Source organism: Aedes albopictus, chromosome 3, assembly GCF_035046485.1.
Source record: "Aedes albopictus strain Foshan chromosome 3, AalbF5, whole genome shotgun sequence".
In the NCBI taxonomy this organism is placed as follows: domain Eukaryota; kingdom Metazoa; phylum Arthropoda; class Insecta; order Diptera; family Culicidae; genus Aedes; species Aedes albopictus.
In genome coordinates this window covers 349,376,629-349,399,578 of record NC_085138.1, presented here as the reverse complement: position 1 = coordinate 349,399,578, position 22,950 = coordinate 349,376,629, and the positions used below count along the sequence as shown (strand labels likewise).

The 22,950-nt window shown below is 38.5% G+C and overlaps 1 protein-coding gene across 1 annotated transcript in view; it reads right to left on the bottom strand.

The window, feature by feature from the left end:
* Positions 1-521: 521 nt before the first annotated feature.
* The window catches only part of LOC115267702 (transcription factor mef2A-like), a 283,896-nt gene continuing 261,467 nt past the window's right edge, over positions 522-22,950 (bottom strand). Inside the window, exon 3 of the mRNA XM_062855215.1 lies at positions 522-14,971. Coding sequence (XP_062711199.1) covers positions 14,912-14,971 — 60 coding nt within the window. The 3' untranslated portion in view covers positions 522-14,911. The remainder of the gene's footprint in view (positions 14,972-22,950) is intronic.

Genomic DNA, 22,950 nt, shown 5'->3' with positions numbered 1-22,950 from the left:
ACACAATCACCACCACCACCATATGCCCTAATGTACCTGTGTCTCACACACACTTTACAAATATTCTCGCTTCTTTGTCATACTCAACAGATAAGCCATTGTAGTTTGCTGATTGTTTTTGTGAATGTGCAAAAAGTGCCAGATTTGAATCCCACCTGTTTGGTCGCTACTGGTAATGTGCTTTTGTCATTATTATACTTTTTCTACAGTTGGCAGTATGTCTGCAAAAAACTTTTTGCGCTTAGAATCTTCAACCGGCAGTCGAAGCGCGTGCTCATTGCTCAAGTGTGTGTGTGTGCATGCGTGCGTGCTAGGGGTGCGTCAAACACGATGGTGTGGACAATAGAGCGAGAAAATGATGGTTTTTATGGTGGTGGCTGGTGCAGGTGATTGTGTTCATGTCGCTAGAGTTCGAACAGTGAAAGAAGATGGCGGAACAGAACCGAAAACAAACGGAACAAAAGTGAAGAATGGAAGGAATTGTTCATCGACATGGTCGCTCGGAATCAGAAAAGTCCGGGTAATTTTCTTATTTTATTAATATATTTATTATATCTAAATTAGTTTATATATTTCCAGCTTGCCCATCTTGCGTCTTTGCTCATTCTCTCTTCTTCTTATTCTGCTTTTCTCAGTTGGCTGCAATAATCTTGTGTTTATGTTTTGCTTGTCTTGTTTGCAGCAGTTTTGTTGTTTTTAAATAGTTCTTCTTTGTTCTGTTTTAAATAACAAATATTTCCATTCGACGGCGATATTAACAAGTTGTGTTGTTTAGTTGTTTCGACTGTCTGTGCTTCCACTTCCTTCTCACTGACTTTCGTTTTCTCTTCTCCTATTATTTCTCTCTCTGTGGCTTCTTTCACTGTACAATCCTTCTGTCAAGAAGTTGATTTTTTATTTTTTTGTGAATGCGTTTTGCTATCAGTTTTGCATCAGGTTGCTGGGTGTCACGTTCGGGTATATCAACTACAACCTTTCCGTAGTACGAGAGCCCATTCGTTTTGAAGGTTTTGCTTCTTTGTTTTGAGTAATTTATCCCGTGCCTTGTCGGGTATCTGTCAAACTGACAGTTGCCGACGCGCGTCACATTTCACCACCAATCACCACGTAACCCCCGTTCATCAAGACAGAGAGAGAGAGAGCTAAATTCCACTTATAAAATAACGCTTTCAATAGTTGAACCTTGTTGCACCGTGGTCCGCCTGCTGAACCCACACTTCGAAAACAGAAAAACACAACGAATATACACGATATGAGATCGAAATTGATTTCCGGTTTAATTTCACTTTTTTTTTGTAGCTTGGTAACGTCGGTTCAACCGGACACGGTCGGACCGCTTGTTTCTTTGCTGGTGTTAACAGTAGAGTTGCTGATAAGTTTGAAATTTATTGCTAAGTGAAGTGTTGTGGGACGATTTGCTTCTGTTGCTTTGGTTTTTTTTTTTCGGGTGATTCTGCTCACTATTCACCTGCCTGTCTGTTTTCTGCCCTGATGCCTGTTGCACAAGTGTCCGTTCGTTGGCTACCGGTTGTGCTAAATTCATTCAAATACCCATTGACCGATAGGTTAATTTTTATTCACTTGCTAGCTACGATTTTTAAGTGTTTTTTAACTTTGTGTTATTATTAGCATTTTTTTTACTTTTTGTTTCGGTCGCACTAAGTCAGTCTTTTCTTTGTTTTTTTTTCTTTAAATATACTTGTATGTTTTGGGGATTTCGTTATATTTTGTTTTATGCATTTTTATTCTCTTATTAGGAATAGTTTTTTTTTGCAATTTAAGTACTTAATTAAATGGGCTCTCGCACTACGAAGTAGTTATGTTTTTGTATTCGTCACATTCCGTGAGTCTTTTGAAGCGAATTGGGGCTCATTCGATGTGCGTCTTTCGCAGGAGGGGTTTTGGTAAAGTAGGGACTGGTTCGGAGCTTCCTCATATTAGATATCAGATGGTCAAAGTGGATTTATGCACTCGTTGGGCTTCAAAAGAATACATGTTTTTATGATGTTCCGTAAAATTTTCCTGCAGTATGGTGTTGATACACAGGCGAAAAACCAAACAGATAAAAGATTGATGGAATATATCAGATAAACAATAAACAACAAAAAGAAAGAACTAGCCAATAAGATGTTAATCATAGCTAACAAACTCTGAGAAAAAGTATATATAAATCCAAATAATACCTGCTTATGCTCCAATTCTCGTTTTTAAGAGCACTAACCTCCAAGATTCGGTAACCAGCGCATCTGATTTTCTACTTGTTTTATACAAGTGGGCAGGACAAACTTTGCATAGTTTTCATTGCTGTAATTATCAGATTTGTTCCTCCGGAGAATTTATACAAATTTGAAATGCAATCGGAATTAATTTTCTCTTCTGATGACAGATGAATGATGAAATCTTCAAATATGACTACAGTTTCTTACCGATTTTGGCAACACGATGTGAATTTTATGTTGCCAAATTGGGGTGTTGCCAAAATCGGTAAAAAATTTTTGTGGATTATTTTCAACTTTTATGCGTCAATTTGGCTTATATTATAAATATGGACTATTCACAAGCTATAAAACGATCCCTGTAGGTGACGTTCATAAATTACGTCATGATTGGTAAAATTGTCGATTTTGGAAAATTGAATGAATTTTGATTTTTTAAAGAAAAGTAAGGCTAAAATAACACTACATTTACAAATACAAACGATTTTGCGGTAAAAATTTTTGGTCAAAATTTTTTGTTGCCAAAATCGGTAAAAAATTGTTGCCAAAATCGGGTGTTACCAAAATCGGTAAGAAATTGTTGCCAAAAACGGGTGTTGCCAAAATCGGGTAGGAAATGTTGCCAAAAACGGGTGTTGCCAAAATCGGGAGTAGACAAAAACGGGTGTTGCCAAAATCGGTAAGAAACTGTATAACCTAGAGCATTGTTTCCCAAATTTCGTTTCGCGACCCTGCTTGCAGGCACGCTTCGTTTGTTCTAAGAAAAGCGATAGCCAAGTCTACGAAACGATGGCCTAGAGGCGCGATGAGTGAGTAGAACAGGTAGGATATATTCTACGCACAAACATAGTTTGACAGGACAGTCAATATATTGTCCTACCCATTGTTTTTTTATAGAATCCTAAAATATATATTTTCAAAACATTCTCTTCAGTAACTCCTTACTTGTTTGTTCCAAATTTGATATCAAATGTTTATGGGTAAAAGTAATTGTACAAATAAGACAATATTTTTGTGAATTATAAGTTGGTTTTGGGCCCGGGTCGCCTATCCGTCACCACAAATGCTTTGAATTGGTTCATATTTCCACATGTATACTCCAAAAAAAAAAAATAGGCTAGTTGTAAACATCTTTTTAGAGATTCCACATTATAGCATTATTCATAGGGTTTGATTAATTCATATCGAGGTAGATTCCATAAATAATTCCTTCGACCGTGTTGAGCGCTCAACACATACCGTGCATACACCGATCAGATGGTCGGTGACGAAGTATGTGTCAGTCGAGCTTTAATATCAATCTTTTAAAACCAACACGCTCACACTTGTTGTTCGTAAGCCGCGAGAGTGCGGGAGATTGTCATCTAAGAGCCGAAGGAGGTCTAAGGTTGTGAAAGACGGACCCGATTAGGGTGGTGCTTCGAATGCAGTTTGACTTTCCATTCCGTAGAATCGTAACTTGTTCTGTGGCTAAGTTGGTTAAAGCGCCGGGCTAGCGATAACGGACTCGTGGGTTCGAATCCCGCCAAAACAAGTGTTTTTTTTTCACAAATTAATCTCTTAATTTGTTAATTAAACGCACTTTGTCTTCAAATACTTCATGTTTTTTTTATCTGTTTTAACGAGATTTTTAGCCCTAGGCTAGTTCAACTCGGGACCCACGCTTTACTACCGAAGGAAGAACTCGCATTTTGCGAGTTTGTCGGGAGTGGGATTCGATCCCAGGTCCTCGGCGTGATGGTCAAGTGTTCTAAACATCACACCAGTTCCGCTCCACATACTTCATGTTTTACGTCCCTCCGGAGATCCCAGAAATAAATTCGAATTGCAATTCCTGCCGAGTTTCCACCAGTGATTTCTAGTGGAATTACTTCAAGAATTTAGAAACACTTTGATATTTCAGAAAAGAACTAGCTAAAAGTCTGGGATATCATGGATCCTCACGAAAATTCATCAAGGAATTCTATGACAAGAAGATTGTTACAATGATAAGAAACAAAACATTTTCTTGCAAGAACTTCATTGGAAATCATTATATGAATATCATCTAAAATACTCTAGAAATTCAAACATTTTTTCTTTTTAAATATTATTTGCTCTACGAATTATACTAGATATAATTTTCCTTGGAATCCTTTTTTCTTCTTTCAAGAATTGAGCATTCTTTTGGTAACGGAGCAATATTTTTGGAATCGGTTTTCATACACATTTAGTGGATGGATGATCCACCAGAATATTCTCTTATGTTTTTATCTAAACACCAAAGAAACAATTTTCAACACTGACATTTGTCAGTGTATTCATAGTCAAGCTCGAGCTTCCAAGACGCTACCGGCATTTTTGAACATCGCTTTGGGTCAAATGATTAAAGTTGTTGATTTTATTAAATCCAGCATTTTAAATTCAAAACTTTGTTGCAACATAGACACTAATCATCAAATGCTTTTGACGAAAAAAGAAATACTCCTCGGAACAAGTCCATTCGTGACCACATATCTGTAGAAATTGGGATTTTCTTGTCGATGACTAAAAGTAAGATCGTTTTTATATAAAAATTTATCTGCAACTGTTATGCTACAGTTTGTTGTTTTGAAACCGTACGATGAAGGAGAATTTTAAGTTCGGGAAAAATGCAAAAGGCGTGTACGGACTGGAAAAGGTTGAAAACCACTGGGCTAGATGGCGTTCAGCCAAACGACATTAGGTCAAACGGCAACTAAGATTCAATAAGAAATAGAACTGTGGAAATGCAGCTTTAATTCTGAGATTAAATTGATCTCAGAGCTTTGTTGTTAATAAGTTTTTCGAATTCCTGATCATTTTTTAAATTTTCGTTAAATTTCTTCAGTTTTTTTTTATTCCCGGTAAAATCTATTACCATGAATCATGTTTTGTAAATTTTCATATTTTTTTGAAGAAATATCTTGAAATAGCTTGAACGTCATTTTTAAATTGGAATAAATCGCCTCCAAATTGATGTGTGAAGAAATTGAAAAAAATATTTAAAAAAAAACTCCCAAAAATCGCCTAAAAAATCTAAATACTACCTAAAACTCAAACAATTTCACATATGAGGGGCCCAGAATCAAAGGGGTGTAAGTGACCATTTTGTAGATTTTTAGCTAAGCATATCATAAAATTCTTCAGATTTCAAGCTTTCAGGAACTTTTTTAGGATTGTTTCTACGATGATTAGAAAAATTACAATAAATCAGAGAAAATTGGGTTGATTTTGAAACTCCATACATTTTGTATGGGATTTAACTCAAAAACTTTAAACATCATTTACTCAAAAGTGGGTTTTTGTCACTTACACCCCTTAGCTTCTAACCCCCTCATATAGAGTCATGCCTCTCATTGCCGACGTTACTTACACTAGACGCCAGGGTTGCAAAAAATACGAAGCATGCAACGAACGTGAGTTTTGGTTTTTGTCTTTCCACCACATCGCTTCTGACGTTGAAGCCTCTTTCCTTCGCGGAGGCAAGTAAGAAGAGAATAAAAATTCTCTCATCGCTCACATCGTGGCGACGGCGAGATTCAAAAACAACATTTTCCCTGTCATTGGTACTCAAAAGAGAAAATTCACCACGCTTGCTTATGGGCCAGCCTATAGATAGTAGAGTAAACATAGATCCGCGGACACCGCTGACTAAAATGTTTCAAGCGTGTAAGTAGTAATTTTCAAGAGTGCGACGGTTGAATATGACGTCATGCGCTCCATTGATGTTGTCCAAATCGTGACGTCATGCTCGTTTGGATACAGATTTTGACAGTTCGTTTGGATACAACGGATTCATCAACACGGATCTATGTTTACTCTACTATCTATAGGCCAGCCGCATTCATGCGCAAGGAAGTGACATCCCTATTCCACCAATGCAATGTTTTCGTAGCCAACATAACTGCGGCTCAAGCGTACGGCTCAAGCTGACAACCTATCTCTCAACACAGCAGCATAGTTGTAATGTGGGGTAAGAAATCAAGAAGACCATAACAGTCCCCTGTTCATGCGGCCGTTGTTGACGTGAAGCATCCATCAGCGCAGAGCGTGTGTTGTAGCGTTGGGCAATTTTAAATCGATGTTCGCAATATCGATGTTTTTGTTCAGATTAATCGATTTATTGAATCGATGTTCAAGCCCCACGAAATTGACCGGATCGATTTTTTACATTCGATTTTTCTTTCGATTCAAAAATATAAACAATTTTTCAGAATGCACTGTAGAATTTAACCATCAAAAATTTGTACATAAAATCGAGGGTCTACATAATCTAGGGTTCACTAAATCGAGGCATATCTGTATATCTCAGGTTTCTTGGACAATCTCTCCCAGGAGTCTAAGTGAATCTTTCTCGGGATTCTGGAGGAATCCTTCTTACGGTCTAGAGATTCCCTTTCAGGGTTCAAGCGCATCCTTCTCAGGATTTTAGGTCAGCCCATATCTGGATTCCGAACATTTTTTTTAGAATCCCTCTCAGGATTCTAGATGAACTTCTCTTAATAATGTGGATGATCTCTCTCAGGGTTCTCGGGCAATCTCTTCCAGGATTCTAATGGGATGTCTTTCATTACTGCAGGAGAATTTCTCTCAGGATTCTAGGAGAATCCCTCTCAGGATTCTGGAAGGATCCGCCAGGGAGTTCTGGGGATATCCGTCTAAGCATCCTGGGAGAATCCCGAGGAAAAACTTCTCTCAGGATTCTGAGGCAATCCGTCATAGGATTCAGGGGGGAGCTCATTTTGGGAATCTGAAGAAATCCCTAAGGATACTGGAAGAATTCCTCTAAACATTCTGAGAGAATCCATGTCAGAAAACAGGAGTAATCTGCCCCAGGATTCTAGGGAAATCCTCAATAGAATTCAGGAAGAATTCCCATTGGAAGAGCCTTTCTCTCTTTCTGGGATAAGGTCTCCCAGGATGCTGGTGTGATAATTTTCAGCATTTTGAAGAAATCTCTCACATAATGTAAGAGGAATCCTCAGAGTTGAGGAAGAGTACCTTTAAAAATTTTGGAGGAATTTTTCTCAGCAGTGTTTTAAGGGAATACCTATCAGAATTCTAGGGAATCTTTGGATTCTAAGAGTATTCATTTCAGGATTTTGGGGTATTTCCTACCAGGGTTCGCTACCCAGGGTGAAATCCCTTTCAGGATTCTAAGAAATTTCTGGATGATCAGGGTTGATTGATCCTCTAAAGATTCTGGAAGACCCTCACTTAGGATCCCACTCAGAATTCTGAGGAAATCTCTCTCAGCCTTCTTGGGAACTCCTCTCAGACTTTTTGGAGAAGCATTCTCAGAATTTTGGCGAAATTCCTCTCAGAACTCTGGGGTAATATTTCTTAGGATTCTGGGGGAATCCCACACAAGATTGTAGTGGTATTCTTCTCAGGATTCTGCGTTAGATCCTTTTAAGATTCTGGGGGATTATCACAAAGAAATCTGCGGGTATTCTTTCCAAGATTCTCTGAAAATTCGGCTTTTTGGGATAATCCCTGTCAGGATTCTGGGGAAATTTCTCTCAAGATTCTGGGGAATTTGTCTCATGATTCTAGAGAAATCCTTGGGATTCTGGGGCTATATTTTTCAAGATTCTAGGACATTTTCTTTCAGAATTATTGATTATTGATGAATCTCTCACGAGATTCTAAGCAGAATTCTCAAGAGAAACTAGGAATAGGTTCGGAAGAAATCCTTCTCAGCATTCTACGAGAATCCCAGTAGAATTCTTGTTTCTGTATTCTGGAGCTGTTGCTCCCAAAAATCCCTTTCAGGATTCTGGGAGAGTCCCTCTTAGTAATCATGAATATCCCTGACAAGATTATGGGAAGATTATTCCCTTCTCAGGATGCTGGGAAAGTCCATTCATAATTCCTTTCAGGGAGCATCCTTATCAGATTTTCGGAAAAATCCTTCTTAGATTTCGAGATATATTTATTTCTCTTAACGTTTCAGAACGCGCACCTGCTTGATCCCAAAGCTCACCGCGCTCACGCTGTATACGACGAGCGAGGTTTTTTGGTGGTGTTGTACTTTTTACAATGGCGCGCTTCCTGAAGGATTAATGCTTTATTCTGTAGAAAATCAATATGGTTATATTCTTAAGAAATACCTGATCATTGAGCAATTTCAAGCTTCACAAGTGCATGGTTGTGGGTTTAACTCCCAGCCCTCGGTACTTCCATTTTTATGTCAGTGAATTTCCCCCCCGAGAACAATTGACATACACGCTAACCCCCAGTTACCCAGATTGGTGTCAAAGCGACCCAAATTGAGCAAAACTGTAGTTACTCTAATCTGATTAAAGACCCCTTTACTCAAATCTGGGTTACCAGTGTTGTGGTGGCAAAATCTGGGTAAACGTTACCCAGCTCCTCCTGGGCCTTGGTTTTGTTAATTTATTTCCAATTTATATTTAAAACGAAAAACTCCCTATTTCAATAGCTTGTTCACTTACCCGATGTAGGGAAACAGTTTCCCGGAATAATTTTACTGTTTTAACAGCATTTATGAGCATATTTTCCGCGAAAACATACATAATTTCCAGCGTTCTCCTGACCGCTGCCATATTGTCAAGCCGGAAAGTGACAAAGTGCCGGATTATCCAGATCTTTACCCAGATTCAACATATCTGGATTTTTGGGTTACCCGAATTTTGACAACTGCTAACAACATGAAAATCCGGGTAGAATCGACCCAATCGATGGGTAGTTTCAGGTTAACGTGTATAGAGCCTATGCCTCTAACGGACTCTTGGAGAGCAGTGAACAGCGGTATGTAATGGATCCTCAAATAATGGATTGTAAAATGAACAAAAGCCACACATCAACATCCTCGTGCTCATGACTCTACGAATAGAGCAGAAAAGTAAATGTAGCACAAAAGTAACCAGTTTGGTATGGATTAGGATTACTGCACGAATTTATACTGACCTGCTTACTCTCACACGAAATTTGACGTTTGAGAGGTGTCGGCACCGCTCAAACGTCAAATTTTCTGTGAGAGTAAGCAGGCCAGTATAAATTCGTGCACTGGACCATAGTAGAGTAGAATATTTACATTTGGGTTCTGTCAAAGTGCAAGATCAGATGTCATTTGTAATAGCTCAGGTAGTACCGCAGTGAACAATAGACCTGAAAAATTAGGTCAAGGACACGGTTGTTGAAGTGCAAAGTAGCATTTTCAGACCAATGCGTCTCTGGAGTTTGAGAAAATGCGTTGTTTTGAAAGAGTGCGCAAATGACATTCACCTGAAGCGGGCTAAAATAAAAAAAAAACATTTAAAATACAGTACAAATTCAATAGGTACCGTGCAATATTTTTACATTTCACTGAACGATTGGTAACTGCCACGGATTTCTGCTAGAAATCATGCTGTCAGTTGCTGTGAGTGAATGTCAATTCAATAAATCGTCAATTGGTTTTCACCACAATCTTTATAGAAATCAATTACAATCTCGCTCAAAATTTATTTCACGCATCCAAATTGATTTTCTATCTAAATCTCGTAGAGAGCTTCTCACAAATTGAGTTATAAAAATTGAAAAGCAGTGTCCTTGATCAGCAACAAATCACACCGAGTGGCACACATCAAACAAAAAGGCCTCTGTCCTATACACCGCGTACCGACAGAGTCGCCAAGGCATCTTCATCGTCGTCGTCATAAAACCACCCCTGACCTGCGGGGACACCGGAGCACGTCAACAAGAGAAAAGAAAATCTCGACGGATTCCTTCACGACGACGTTGGCTGTTGTAGTTGCAAGCCGGCATGGCAAGGTCAAACCAAGAGACAAGAACAAACGACGAAGCAAGCCATGTGGACGGCCAATAGAAATACACTAGAACTTCAATGGCACTGTAGTCAGTTTTCCTATTTAATTATTTTAATAACTTTAATTGCAATAATTTACTATTTTAAAGTGTCCATCTTGTAGAGGACCTTTTGTTATGGTAAACAAAATTAACTTGACACTTCTAGTACCGCTGCTGACGCTGTAAGGGCGAGGCAAACTAGATGTTAGTCACACGAACAGTTGCGACATTGGACTTCTGTGGCTAGTTATTCTACTGGACGGCCTAACCTCTTCAACCTTTGACGTCACTAGCATTTGCCGACCCGGTTGCTGCGATGAAGCTGCGAGTGGCCCCATTTTCGTTGGAGGTTGTTATTGTTGGTTGGATTCGTTTGCTTCTTCGGATGAAAAACTTGAAACTTGCTGGAAACATTTCGAGGGTCAGTGTTGGCTGACTTCTTGGAAAGTGGATCTGTGGTGAAAAGTGATGAAAACATCCATAGTGATGACAATAACATAGCCATTCTGTGGACCTTATCCAAGCTTTGAATATCTGGCATCACTGTAATAATAACAAGCATCTGACGATGGAATCGTCAGTTTCATGACCTTCTTTTGTCAGACGTTTTTGTTGCAGCGTGTAAAAATCACACTGGAGATTCGTATCGTACCGATTACGACAACCTGATGAATGGCGCCCCGACACTATAAATAAACTTTCAATTTCACTTTGCATGACGGGAGAAAATTAGCTACCGCATGGGAAAACTTTCGAAATTACACGTTACGACTTTAACATGTGGCAGCGAACTGACGCTGCCTACTTGTTGGTGATTAGAACTTCATAATTGGACGAGCAACAGTTGCAATTTAAAAAGGGGCATCGCTGTTTGAAAGATACGGCTGCCAGTCTAACGGAATGGTGAAAACTTTTCGAGTCACTTTGACAGATGTTTTGATAAATCTTATCGGCCAGTATTTCTTACACGATGAGAAAACTTAGCATAGAAATATCACAGACAAACAGACGTAACATTTCGAACATTTTTCGAATCAAATCATAGTCACGGAAACATGTTCGGCCAATGCTAAAAGGACTATGTTTGGCCGATCATCAGCTAGGTGGCGGTAGTGTGCAAACGTCAAACTCGAGCAAAAACGTTGCGAACGCCACGGGTGGTCAGTTGGCCAACTATCAAATTTTTAAATAGAGTTAAATCGGTGTACGATGCGAAATATCAGAGTGTTATGTCTGTTCGTCTGTGGAAATATGTACGCTGAGTCGAAAATAAAATCCATCAAATGAAAACTGACAGCTGAAAGTAAGTGAAGGTAAATGGATGTGAGTGTTTTGCTTCCGCCGAATTCATGGTTTGGATTTTGCAGATTTACGCCTGTCGCGTCGCCTGTCACAGAGCGGTTGATTCGCGGTGAATCGCGTGCTGCGACAATCACAATACAAACGTCAAATGATGACGTTTGATGCGCGTGATTGTTTTGGTTTTGTCGTTTTCCGTTCGTTTTTCTCGGGATCCATCTTGGATCCCGTTTTCAGTTCATGTTAACTTTAAGTAGCGGATAAAAATTAACCTAAAGGTGGGTATTCAAATAAATCTTGCACTTTGGACGCTTACAACATATGTGTCTCTTGGAATGGAATCTTCTATACTTCTGTTTCTGTTTTGTTTGCAAACACGCTCCTGACGAAAAAGTAGTCGAGTTTGAAAACGTCAAGATCAATGGCTTGTCTCTTCTTATGTATAAATTAACACACTGACATTGTTTTCCGAGATCTAATTTCTTGTTTTAAAGAGAAATTGTTTTCTGAGGTGTTTTTGTGATCGTAACAATGGTTTCTGGTTTTAAAGTGATGTAAAATTTGTATTTTCTTTTTCCCAGGTAAAGTTATATTGTGCAAATAGACATTTATATTTTCCACGTGTTGGCTTGGATTTGTTTGACTTGTTCTTTAATTGAATTTAAATACTTTTGACATGTTTCCTTAATTGTTTGCATGTTTGTGTGAATGTTCTGTTCGTTAGGTTTGATTTTCAATTCTTCATGTTTACAAGAAATCAATCGAGAACGGCTATGCACAACCAATACGATTTACCTGACTACACTGTGTACGTGTGTATGAGTGTAGCCTTGAAACAATGCATTTTGACAGCTGTTTGTTTTGATCTGGTAAGAGCTGGTTACTGTACACCAATTGAATCCTCTTTTGCAGCACGGAAACATCAAACTAAAACAATGTAAAACAAATTTTTCCCTTACCTTATACAGTTCGCTTGCCTTTACCTCACAGAGTTTGTGTGTTAAGTTGTGTGTGTGATTGTTTACTTCCACGAATAATTAACATTTTTTTTCTTTTCACATGCCCTAGTAACATTAACCACTTGATTCTAATATCTTCTAGTATTCAGTCACATGTATTTCCGCGTTCGTTCGTTTCGCTTTCCACCCCTTTAGCTTCCATCCGGATCTTAACAGTGTCTCACCCCTTAACAGCCTCTCTTACTCTCTCATTCACTCTCTCTCTCTCTTTCTCTCTCCGACCACTCAATTTAATTAGGACCCCGCCCCCCTTCATCGAATCCTCCCTCCATATTAACACGTAGCGAGTGTATCACGATTTGTTTCGCTAGCGCGCATGTTTTGTAACAGTTATTTAAGAGTTATCGATACGCGCGTTCCCCTTTGCCCTCGCGGGCGCGCTTTTTAGTAGGCTCTGATTTGAAAGACACGAACTTGTTCGGTGAATAGTAAACACAATCTCGGAACGGAAGAGCAAAACACGCGAGTTTGTGTGTGTGTGTGTGATGTTGTTTTTTTTTGTTTAGTGTGTGCACGAAATTGAAAGTTGAAAAACATAGAGATTTCTCGTTTCGGTTATCGTTTTATCGTTTATCTGTCAACGAGCCTGTGTGAAGGAGCTTTTGTGTTGCTTCTTCCATTTTGGTGTGTGTGTGTGTGTGAGTGTGTTTCAATGGTGCAGTTGTAAATGTGCATTCTTAAAAATCTTTTTACACGAGTGCGTCTGTGGTGCTGGAGGGTGCTTTTATTGTGTTTGTTTGTATATGTAGCTTGTCTTAGTACGATTTAGTTTTTTTTTCTGCTGTGTTTTCCCTATGTACAAAAAACGATCTGTCACGTTGGAACAGAATTAGTCTCCCTTTGTTTAATTAGTAACTAAAATTTTGACTAAAATAAGATCTTCGCGGACTTCTTGTATTTTTTTATATCATATATATTCATTTCATTAGTTCTCCTTGTATTCAGCTTGCTGAGGGGCCCGCGTTGATTGGATTTTGGCAAGTGTGGTAAATGTTTTGACGTGTTGATTCTGTGTGAAGGGTGTCTTGTGTTTTGTGTTGGCATTGTTGGGCCCCTTGCATTCGTTTTTTCGTGCTTATGCCTAGTATTCTTCCTTTTGATGACATTAGTGTGTATGTGTGTGTTTGTATAGTTGGAATGTTTCACGATAGCTGCTCATCCGTACTAAAATACGGCTTGCTTTGATGTTACTATTTGAAGATTGATATAACAAAGTGCTATTGGCTGTTATTGTATTGTAGGTGTCTTTTTCTTGGTTTGTGTATTGTTTGATGTTGTTGGCGTGTTGATGTTAGTGTGTCACTTATCCCTTAAATGTGAAATAGCTTTTGCTGTTTTGAAAGTTCACTAAGGTTGGATTCATTTACTTTGTTAAAATTGTGACTTATCTATACAATATAGCTGCCTTGTCCATGAGAATAGTTTTCTGCAAGATTTTTTTTGGTTTGTCTTTGACTTAATTCCATTAACTTTATAACGATCTTGGATGTTTGTAGATTTGTTGGTTTACTTTTTACAAGTTGGCTCGATAGACCTCAGTTCGCGTTATCAATGAAACGAAATTCAATCAAAAATCCAAAACTCCTTTTCACAAATTCGGAAAATCTTGCAAATAAATTCTGAATTTTGATCTGAGCTAGGTATGAGGGGCTTTTTCAACTTCACAGTTATTGGAAATATCGTTTTTGATCGTTTCGTGTTTCTTCGCCTGGCGAGTAGTGCTACTTATTAGCCTTGTTTCTTCCAGAGTGTAGGTATCCTTGTGACTGATAATAATGTCGAGTTTTTTTTATATTCTAAAACTAACGAAAAACAGAATCTCAACCAATATCACGGAATTGCACTTTATGCTGGTACTGCTTTGAGAATTGTTTGCTGCTGCTCGGTATGTGTTTTGTTTTATACACGCACTCATGCATATCTACCATTGTTTTGATGTACTTACAGTGTTTGGTTTTGTTCAAGTGTTTTACACTTTTTGCGCCGTTCGTTTTTTGTTTCTTATTTTCTCAGTTTCATCATCGTCGCCCCGGGGGTTATCGTTTAACGGTCAGCTTTATCGGGCCGACGATCTGTTACTAATCAGTGTTACGCACTCTCCCACTCTGAGTCTGCCTATACACGTCTCCACTTCCTCTATACAACATCGTACACACGTAACAGTCTGCATCAGCTGCCTGCTTGAAGAGTGCTGTCCTTAACAAATATATATCTATGTATATATATATATACCTTCTTTGGATTTTTTTTTGTTTTCAGTGTTTAATCAGTAGAATTTGTGGTGAGTTGTCGCTTCGTCTCGGTCGCTGGTCCTATTTACAGCCGTTGTTGTCGTTCTGATCGTCGTCGTCGTCGTCGTCATTGCTCTGCAACAGAGACTTCAGGATGCGTCCGCGGTTCCATCTTAAAAATAGATCACTTCCTTTGGTTTTGTTTTTTTTTTCTCTATAATTAACGGTTGTCACTGCTTTGGTATTGGTTTTGGTATCTTGTCGGTAGGTGTGAGTGTGTCGTCTGTTCGATCGCTTGTCTGTGCTGGTACGCTCTCCGGTCGACGCCATCTTAACGTCCTCTTGCCCATCTGAGTAAAGCGTCGGCTAGCACGTCCAGATGGGCTTTCGTCTGAAATGAGAGGAGAAAAGAAAGTTGAGATGAGAAACATTCTCATGAGCTTTGACGTGTATCATACAGGGGGAGCCCATAATGTTTGGGATAGGCAACTTTTTTTTCTCTCACAAAAAGTTCATAAATGCTGTAACTTTTCATAGAGTGCATCAAATATTATCAAATTTTGACTGTTTGTCAACTTATTATATGTGCATCATTAGAAAAGTTCAGACTTCAAACATGTTTAAAATTCACACTGCATCATTGGTACAAATTTGAGCTCGATTGTAGGTACCTATGTTATAAAAACTTGTGAAGTATTAATATATTGTTGATAAACGTCCTAAATTTCATTCAATTCGGTTCACTGATTTCCGAGATATGACAGTTCAAGAATTTGTTGGAACTTTCTTGAAAAAATCCAACAAATCTTATCCCTGCTTGTGAATTAAGGTCATTCTTTACCCAAATCGTACACTACATCAGATCAGGCCCGTGCACAGAAGGCCCGTGCACCAAGGGAGGGGTTTTTCCCAATTTCGGCAAAAGGCGGAGGGGCACCTAGTGTATGCAGCGTCGGTAATGGGGGGACCCTTGTGCACGGGCTTGCATCAGAGAGCTGTTCCCAACGTGATGCATTAGGAAGGTTAATGGAATGGTGGTCTAGGTTTTACTTTTTCAACAATTTGCACTGCCAGGGCCCTCTGTTCGCACAGCACTTGTTAATTTTTATCTGTTAATAAATGATATCTGTTAGTGATTGAATTCCTTTCGGGGTTCCTCTACGTATTTCTTTCGCAATTTCTACGGAAATTTATTCCAGGATTCCACCAGGAGTTCTTGCAGTGGTTTGCTCAGGTGTTCTTCGAGGAATTATGTTAAGATTTCTCTAGAAGTTGGAATCTTCCAAGTGTTTCTCCTGAGATTCCTAAATGGGTTTCATCTCGAATTTGCTCAGATTTTACTTCTGAGTTTCCTCTAGGAACTCCTTCCGAGAATGCTCTTGAGATTCGTTCTGGGATTTCCTCAGGAGTTCCAAGATTCCTCACGGAATTTGTTCCACGATTCCTCCAGGAACTTATACAGGGATTTCTCCAGAGGTTCTTTTAGAAATTTCTTCAAGAATTCCTACCAGGTTTTCTCCGAGGATTTCTTCCATGATTCCTTCAGGAGTTCTTTCCGGGATTTCTTCAAGAATTCGTTTCGTGATTCCTTCAAAAAATCGTTCCGAGATCCCTACAGGAACTCCTTCTGAGATTCCTACATGAATTCCGCTCAAGATTCCTCCAGGAATTCGTACCGAGCTTCCTCCAAGAGTCCCGGGACTCCTCTAGGAATGCCTTTCCATAAAGTAACTCTTGGAAGAGTCCTAGAAGGACTTCTGGAGGAATCTCAGAAAGAGCTTCTCAAGGCATATCAGTAGAATGAATCGTCAAAAAGAGGATTCCTAAAAGGAACTTCCTGTTGAGTCCCTGAAAGAACTTCTAGAGAAATGACAGAAGAAATTTATTAAGGAATATATTTATTTTTTTTATTATTATGTATTTTAACTTATGCTAATTCTAAACTTCATTAAGGAATCCCAGAAGGAACTCTGGGTCAATCTCAGAAAATAATGTTGATGGAATCCCGGAGAGAACTCCAGGAGAATTCCTGATAGTAACATCTGGAGTAATCCCAGAAATAGCTCCTGGAGAAATCTCAGAGAGTGGAATCCTCAAATGGAGAAGTCCTGGAAGGAATCACTTAGGGGATTCCTGAAGAAATTTCTAGAGGAATCTCAGAAGGAACTGCATGAGGAATCTCGAAGGGAATTCCTGCGGAAACCTCAGAAATAATTCCTCAAAGAATCCCGGAAGACATTCCTACAAAAATCGTAGAAGAATTCATTGATGGATTCTCGTTAGGAGTTTTGGAAGAATTCCTGAAAAAAAAACTGTGGGGGGAATCCCAGGATGAATTCTTCTAGGAATCCAATAAGATTTCTTTGATTCCTGGAAGAACTGAGGAGACCTAGAAGGAACTCATCTAGAAGGAAGCCCAGGATAAATTCCTAGCGGTATCCTGCAAAGAGTACCTGGAGGAATCCTAGATGTAAACACTACAGAATCCCAGAGCGAGCCTCTGAAGGTATTCTGAATTGACCCCTGAGGAATTCCCGAAAGAACTTCTGGAAAAATTCCGGATGCAATTACTGGAGTGTAGAAGTATGAAGCGAGACATAGTAAAATTAAAATGAATTTCCATTTCAATGCGCACAACAACTTCCATCAGTGTATCCATCCAGAAACTGCATACACACCGAAATCCTTCTTCCGCGCTTGTGGTCGACGAAAAGACAGCGATTGAAATCCCTCTCGGAGCTAGGACGCTGGTTGTCGGGAGAAAGAGAAAGGGATCGTATCAAAAGAGAGAAAACAAAGGAAAAAAAGAGCAAGATGATGGATGTGAATGGCTAGGCTGGATGAACAGTCAGTTTTGAGAATGATGGAATTGTGGATAGTTCGTGAGTCTCTATGGTGGCGGAAAATAAATGAATTGTGAATGAAATCGGAAAGAAACAGTGATTCTTCATTATTTTCTAATCAAGAAATCCTACAATGGCGTATGACGGTAGGTTTTGAATTGTGATTTTCTTATTAAAATAAGTGCTCCAAATGAGATTTGGATCGAGTTAGAATGGAAGAAACCGGGATTGTGATTGTCTTGTGCCGGAGACGGCGGCGGCTGGAAAATGGCGTCGGTGACCAACTATAGTGAAGGGATGGAATAAAGAAGGAATAGTCAGTGATTCGTGTTGGTGTATCTTCGCAATCTTTCGTAGAAGGGCAAAGCCTAAAAAAAAAATTTAATTCGCCGAAACACAGCCGACTTCATCAATGCAAGCGGGGGAACAGCGCTGCCTTGTATTGGTGTGCAGATATTGATTGAAGGAAAAAGGAAAAAGGAATTGAAAACAGTGATGATGTGGGGATGTTCCGTAAAATTCGAACTAAGTGGAGAAATACAATGAAGTTGTGATGTTTTTGTTCCATATTCGTTGTGCAAAGCGTTTGCACTAGATTCAGACGACTTCGATCAGGTAATTTCTTTATATTTTGTTTCGATATGTTTCATGGAAGCAAAGAAAAGGTGAGTCAAAAATTTATATTTAAGCGGGAAGCTGTGCTTTCAACGTTTTTAAATATTTAGAGTTTATTTTACTGATGTAACCGTAAAATGAGGGACTTCCCAGTTTATGGTGCACCGAAACCGTAACTGTGCAAATCTCAAGATGTAAACAATTGACGATAGTGACGAGCTTGTCCTTAATGGCTTGTCGCCAAAAAAAAATTTTGGCTGTTTGCTTAACCCTTCAGCGCGCGCGCTTTTGTAAAAAGTACAACACTACCAAAAAACCTCGCTTTTCGTATACAGCGCGAGCGCGGTGCAGTTTCGGTTGCTTGATGGCGCGCGTCCTGGAAGGTTAATATCGTGTTCTAAAGGAACAAGATGGGTAAAAAAAACACGTGTTTCAATTAAATTTGTACGCAATACATTTGGGGTAGGCACATGGAAGAAGCAGTGATGGTAATTAGCCTACAGCGTATTTAAAGAAAATAATTAACTGTCAACTACGCAGATCCATGATATTGTTTATTTAGCAGATCTTTGGATGAAAGTGAGATTATTATGAAAACTGCGTTTCTGGAATTTGTTAGTATTTTTACGGTGGAAAAATAAGTTCAAAAATCACCTAAAAAACGATAATCTCAATTACAATACCATTATCATGAACAGTGCAATATGTATGTATAAGTAAAAAAATCGGCCACGATTGTTGTTCGAAAGGTTTTTATGATTTACTAGCTGGCCCTGCAAATGTCGTACTTCTATATTTATATTTTCGCAGAAAACGTCGGAGCTCTGCTCCCGAGCCTACTCGTGACATACAACAAGTTGGTCGTCGCTTCATTGGACGTAGATCCGGATGGATCAAAAGAAGGTCAAAATCCAACTCTAGATCGGAGTTGGTCAGTGTGTCCAAGCTGAGCACTGAGACCCGGTTGGGTCAAGAAATCCAACTAAAGACCTGATACAGAAAAGTTGGTCGTCGCTTCATTGGACGTAGATCCGGATGGATCAAAAGAAGGTCAAAATCCAACTCTAGATCGGAGTTGGTCAGTGTGTCCAAGCTGAGCACTGAGACCCGGTTGGGTCAAGAAATCCAACTAAAGACCTGATACAGAAAAGTTGGTCGTCGCTTCATTGGACGTAGATCCGGATGGATCAAAAGAAGGTCAAAACCCAACTCTAGATCGGAGTTGGTCAGTGTGTCCAAGCTGAGCACTGAGACCCGGTTGGGTCAAGAAATCCAACTAAAGACCTGATACAGAAAAGTTGGTCGTCGCTTCATTGGACGTAGATCCGGATTAGGGTGTCCCAAATTACAAAAAGTGTCAAAAAGTTAACTTGCTCACCCTTAGAATGATAGATGAGGGTCCTAGCAACAATAGATCCATACATGAAAACTCAATCAAAAAATATTTAGAGGTTGCACGCATCGGTTTTATGAAAAATGGACGATTTTTGGTATTTTTACCTAAAAAATGCTAATATGAGTTGAAAAACAAAAGAATAAAAGTCACCAATCAAAGTAAATCATAGTTCTGGGTCCCGCAAACAAAGTTTGGAAGGAGTTTAGGCCATCAAAGCTGATTTTATATATTTGGCAAAGGTTAAAATATCAAAAATTCACGATTTTTTTCACCAAATTCTTTAAAAATGATCAATTTATAAGGATTTTGAAATTTTTCCTGTGTTTCGCAATTCCCTTATTTTATAGCAAATTTTGTGTAGATTATTTCGGCTGAAGATAGTTTTGAGCTATCTCCTTCATGAGTTGAGATATCGGCACAAAAACGATAACACAATCAATGAAAAAAAATCGGATTTTCTTATGTTATTTGTTTTTGTTCATTAGTTTCTATGACTACCATGCAAAAAAAACAAATAATAAGTGTTTGACATGTTGTGTTATGCAAGTACATTTTTGAAGATTTTCAGAAAAAAATGGGTTATTTTGATAATTTTACATTGACTGTGCTTACCGGTTCAAAGAAAGACTCAAAAAAATGACTCGCTGCGAAATTTTAATAATATAAGTGATCGCAAGTCAGACAATCAAATTCCATGTGTGAAGTTCTATGATATATTTTGAGTGATGTGTAGATCGCTCAACAATGTTTACCTTTTTCAATAGCTTTTGGTGCTCTTGTTATGTAAACAAATAGGTTCTTTCTAGTTATACAGAACTAGTGCTCTATCATTGAAAACAACTAAAATGCATATAAAATAGCTTAAAAAACTGTAAGAAAGAAAAAAATAGTTTTATAGTTTCAGCCAATCGACATAAAAATTTTAATATGTGCATGGAAATGCAGGTATTTTTACGAATATTAGGATATTTCTTCTTTTTATTCGCGAATTTTAACTAAAACGAATTCTTTACACAATATTGAGATCTACTATATAATTTGATTTTAAAAGCAAACCATTAGTGCACATATTTGCAGCTAGGGTTGGATTTCTGAAAGCATCAGGATGTTTAGATTCCACTATTATTAAAAAATAAATAAATATAACTTAGTGACTGGCCTAGTATGTTACAAGAGGTGTTAACCTAAGAAATGTCAATGTTAAAATCTTTCTGCTGCGCAGCTTGCTTGTTAAAACAAAAATTTCAACCAAAATTGTAAGTTTTGAATCGATGGCTTGCTACAGTTATCTGATCAACAGATGAAATCTAAGAAAAAACATTATTTTCGTATTCACAAAGCGGGCGTGAAAAGTTATGCTCAGCATATGTAGATATGAAACGAGGATTAACTCTCAAAACCTTTACATATTGTTACTGTCATGCAGTATGAACCAGTAATGATCAAAGTAACCCAAATAATCCTGAAATTCTTAAAAAATGTACACTTACACGTACTATTATGTCAAACATTTATCGTGTGTTGTTTTAATTGCATGGTAGTCATGGAAACTAGTGAACAAAATCGATTAACGTAAGAAAACACGATTTTTCATTGATTGTGTTATCATTATTATACCGATATCTCAGCTCATGAAAGAGATAGCTCAAAACTGCCTTCAGCCGAAATAATCTACACAAAATTTGCTATAAAATAAGGGAATTGCGAATCGCAGGAAAAATTTCAAAATCCTAATAAATTGAGCATTTTTTAAAAAGTTGGTGAAAAAAATCGCGATTTTTTTATATTTTAACCTTTGTCAAATATATAAAATCAGCTTTGATGACCTAAACTCCACCCAAACTTTGTTTGCGGGACCCAGAACTATGATTTACTTTGATTGACGATTTTTATTCTTTTGTTTTTCAACTCATACTAGCATTTTTTTGGTAAAAATACCAAAAATCGTCCATTTTTCATAAAATCGATGCATGCAACCTCTAAATATTTTTTGATTAAGTTTTCATGTATGGAACTATTGTTTCTAAGACCCTAATCTATCATTCTAAGGGTGAGCAACTTAACTTTTTGACACCTTATCTAATTTGGGACACCCTAATCCGGATGGATCAAAAGAAGGTCAAAATCCAACTCTAGATCGGAGTTGGTCAGTGTGTCCAAGCTGAGCACTGAGACCCGGTTGGGTCAAGAAATCCAACTAAAGATCTGATACAAAAAAGTTGGTTGCCTCTTTACTGGACGTAGACCTAGATCTTCTGGAGCCTGGAGCCTGGTTAGCCCCAAACGTATGAGAATGATTAGAATCAGTTGTATTGAAATTGAGGAAATTGAGAAGTAGCATGTGTAACGTGATATTGAATTTGTATTGGCTCAGAAAGTTTTTTTTTCTGGTTTTGATGCTTGAAGGAATCTTCTGGAGCCTGGTAAGCTCCATCCGTGGATGCATTTTAGAAGCAGTTATATTGAAGTTGAGGAACTTGATAAGAAGAATGTATAACGTGACATTGAATTTTCATTTGTTCAAGATGGTTTTCTGGTTTTGATGCTTGAAGGAATCTTCTGGAGCCTGGTAAGCTCCATCCGTGGAAGCATTTTTAGAATCAGTTGTATTGAAGTTGAGATACTTGCTAAGTAGAATGTGTAACGTGACATTGAATTTGTATTTGTTAACCCTCGAGCAATCGCGCTGTTGTATTTTGTACAACAGGTTGAAAAAATCTCGCTTTTTGTATTCAACAGTAGCGTGGTGCTGACGCAGGTAGTCGACCGCGCGAGTTACGGAAGGTTAAGGATGTTTTTTTTTTCTGGTTTTGATGCTTGGAGGAATCTTCTAAGCTCCATCCGTGGAAGCATTTTAGAATCAGTTGTATTGAAGTTGAGGAACTTGATAAGAAGAATGTATAACGTGACATACATACGAGCAAGTTCAAAATCAGCAGATGTGTTCAATGAGAGGTAGAACATTTCGTAGGGAGATCTGTATAGTGATGTGATCGGAGGTTTCTGATTTTGTGCTCGATGGATACTTCTGGAGCCTGGTAAGCTCCACCCAAGAGAGCAAGTTCAAAATCAGCAGATGTGTTCAATGAGAGGTAGAACATTTCGTAGGGAGATCTGTATAGTGATGCGATAGAAAATTTCTGATTTTGTGCTCGATGGATACTTCTGGAGCCTGGTAAGCTCCACCCAAGAGAGCAAGTTCAAAATCAGCTGATGTGTTTAATATGAGGTAGAATATTTCGTAGGGAGACATGTATAGTGAGGTGATCGGAGATTTCTGATTTTGTGCTCGATGAATACTTCTGGAGCCTGGTAAGCTCCACCCAAGAGAGCAAGTTCAAAATCAGCAGATGTGTTCAATGAGAGGTAGAACATTTCGTAGGGAGATGTGTGTAGTGATGCGATAGAAAATTTCTGATTTTGTGCTCGATGGATACTTCTGGAGCCTGGTAAGCTCCACCCAAGAGAGCAAATTCAAAATCAGCAGATGTGTTTAATAAGAGGTAGAACATTTCA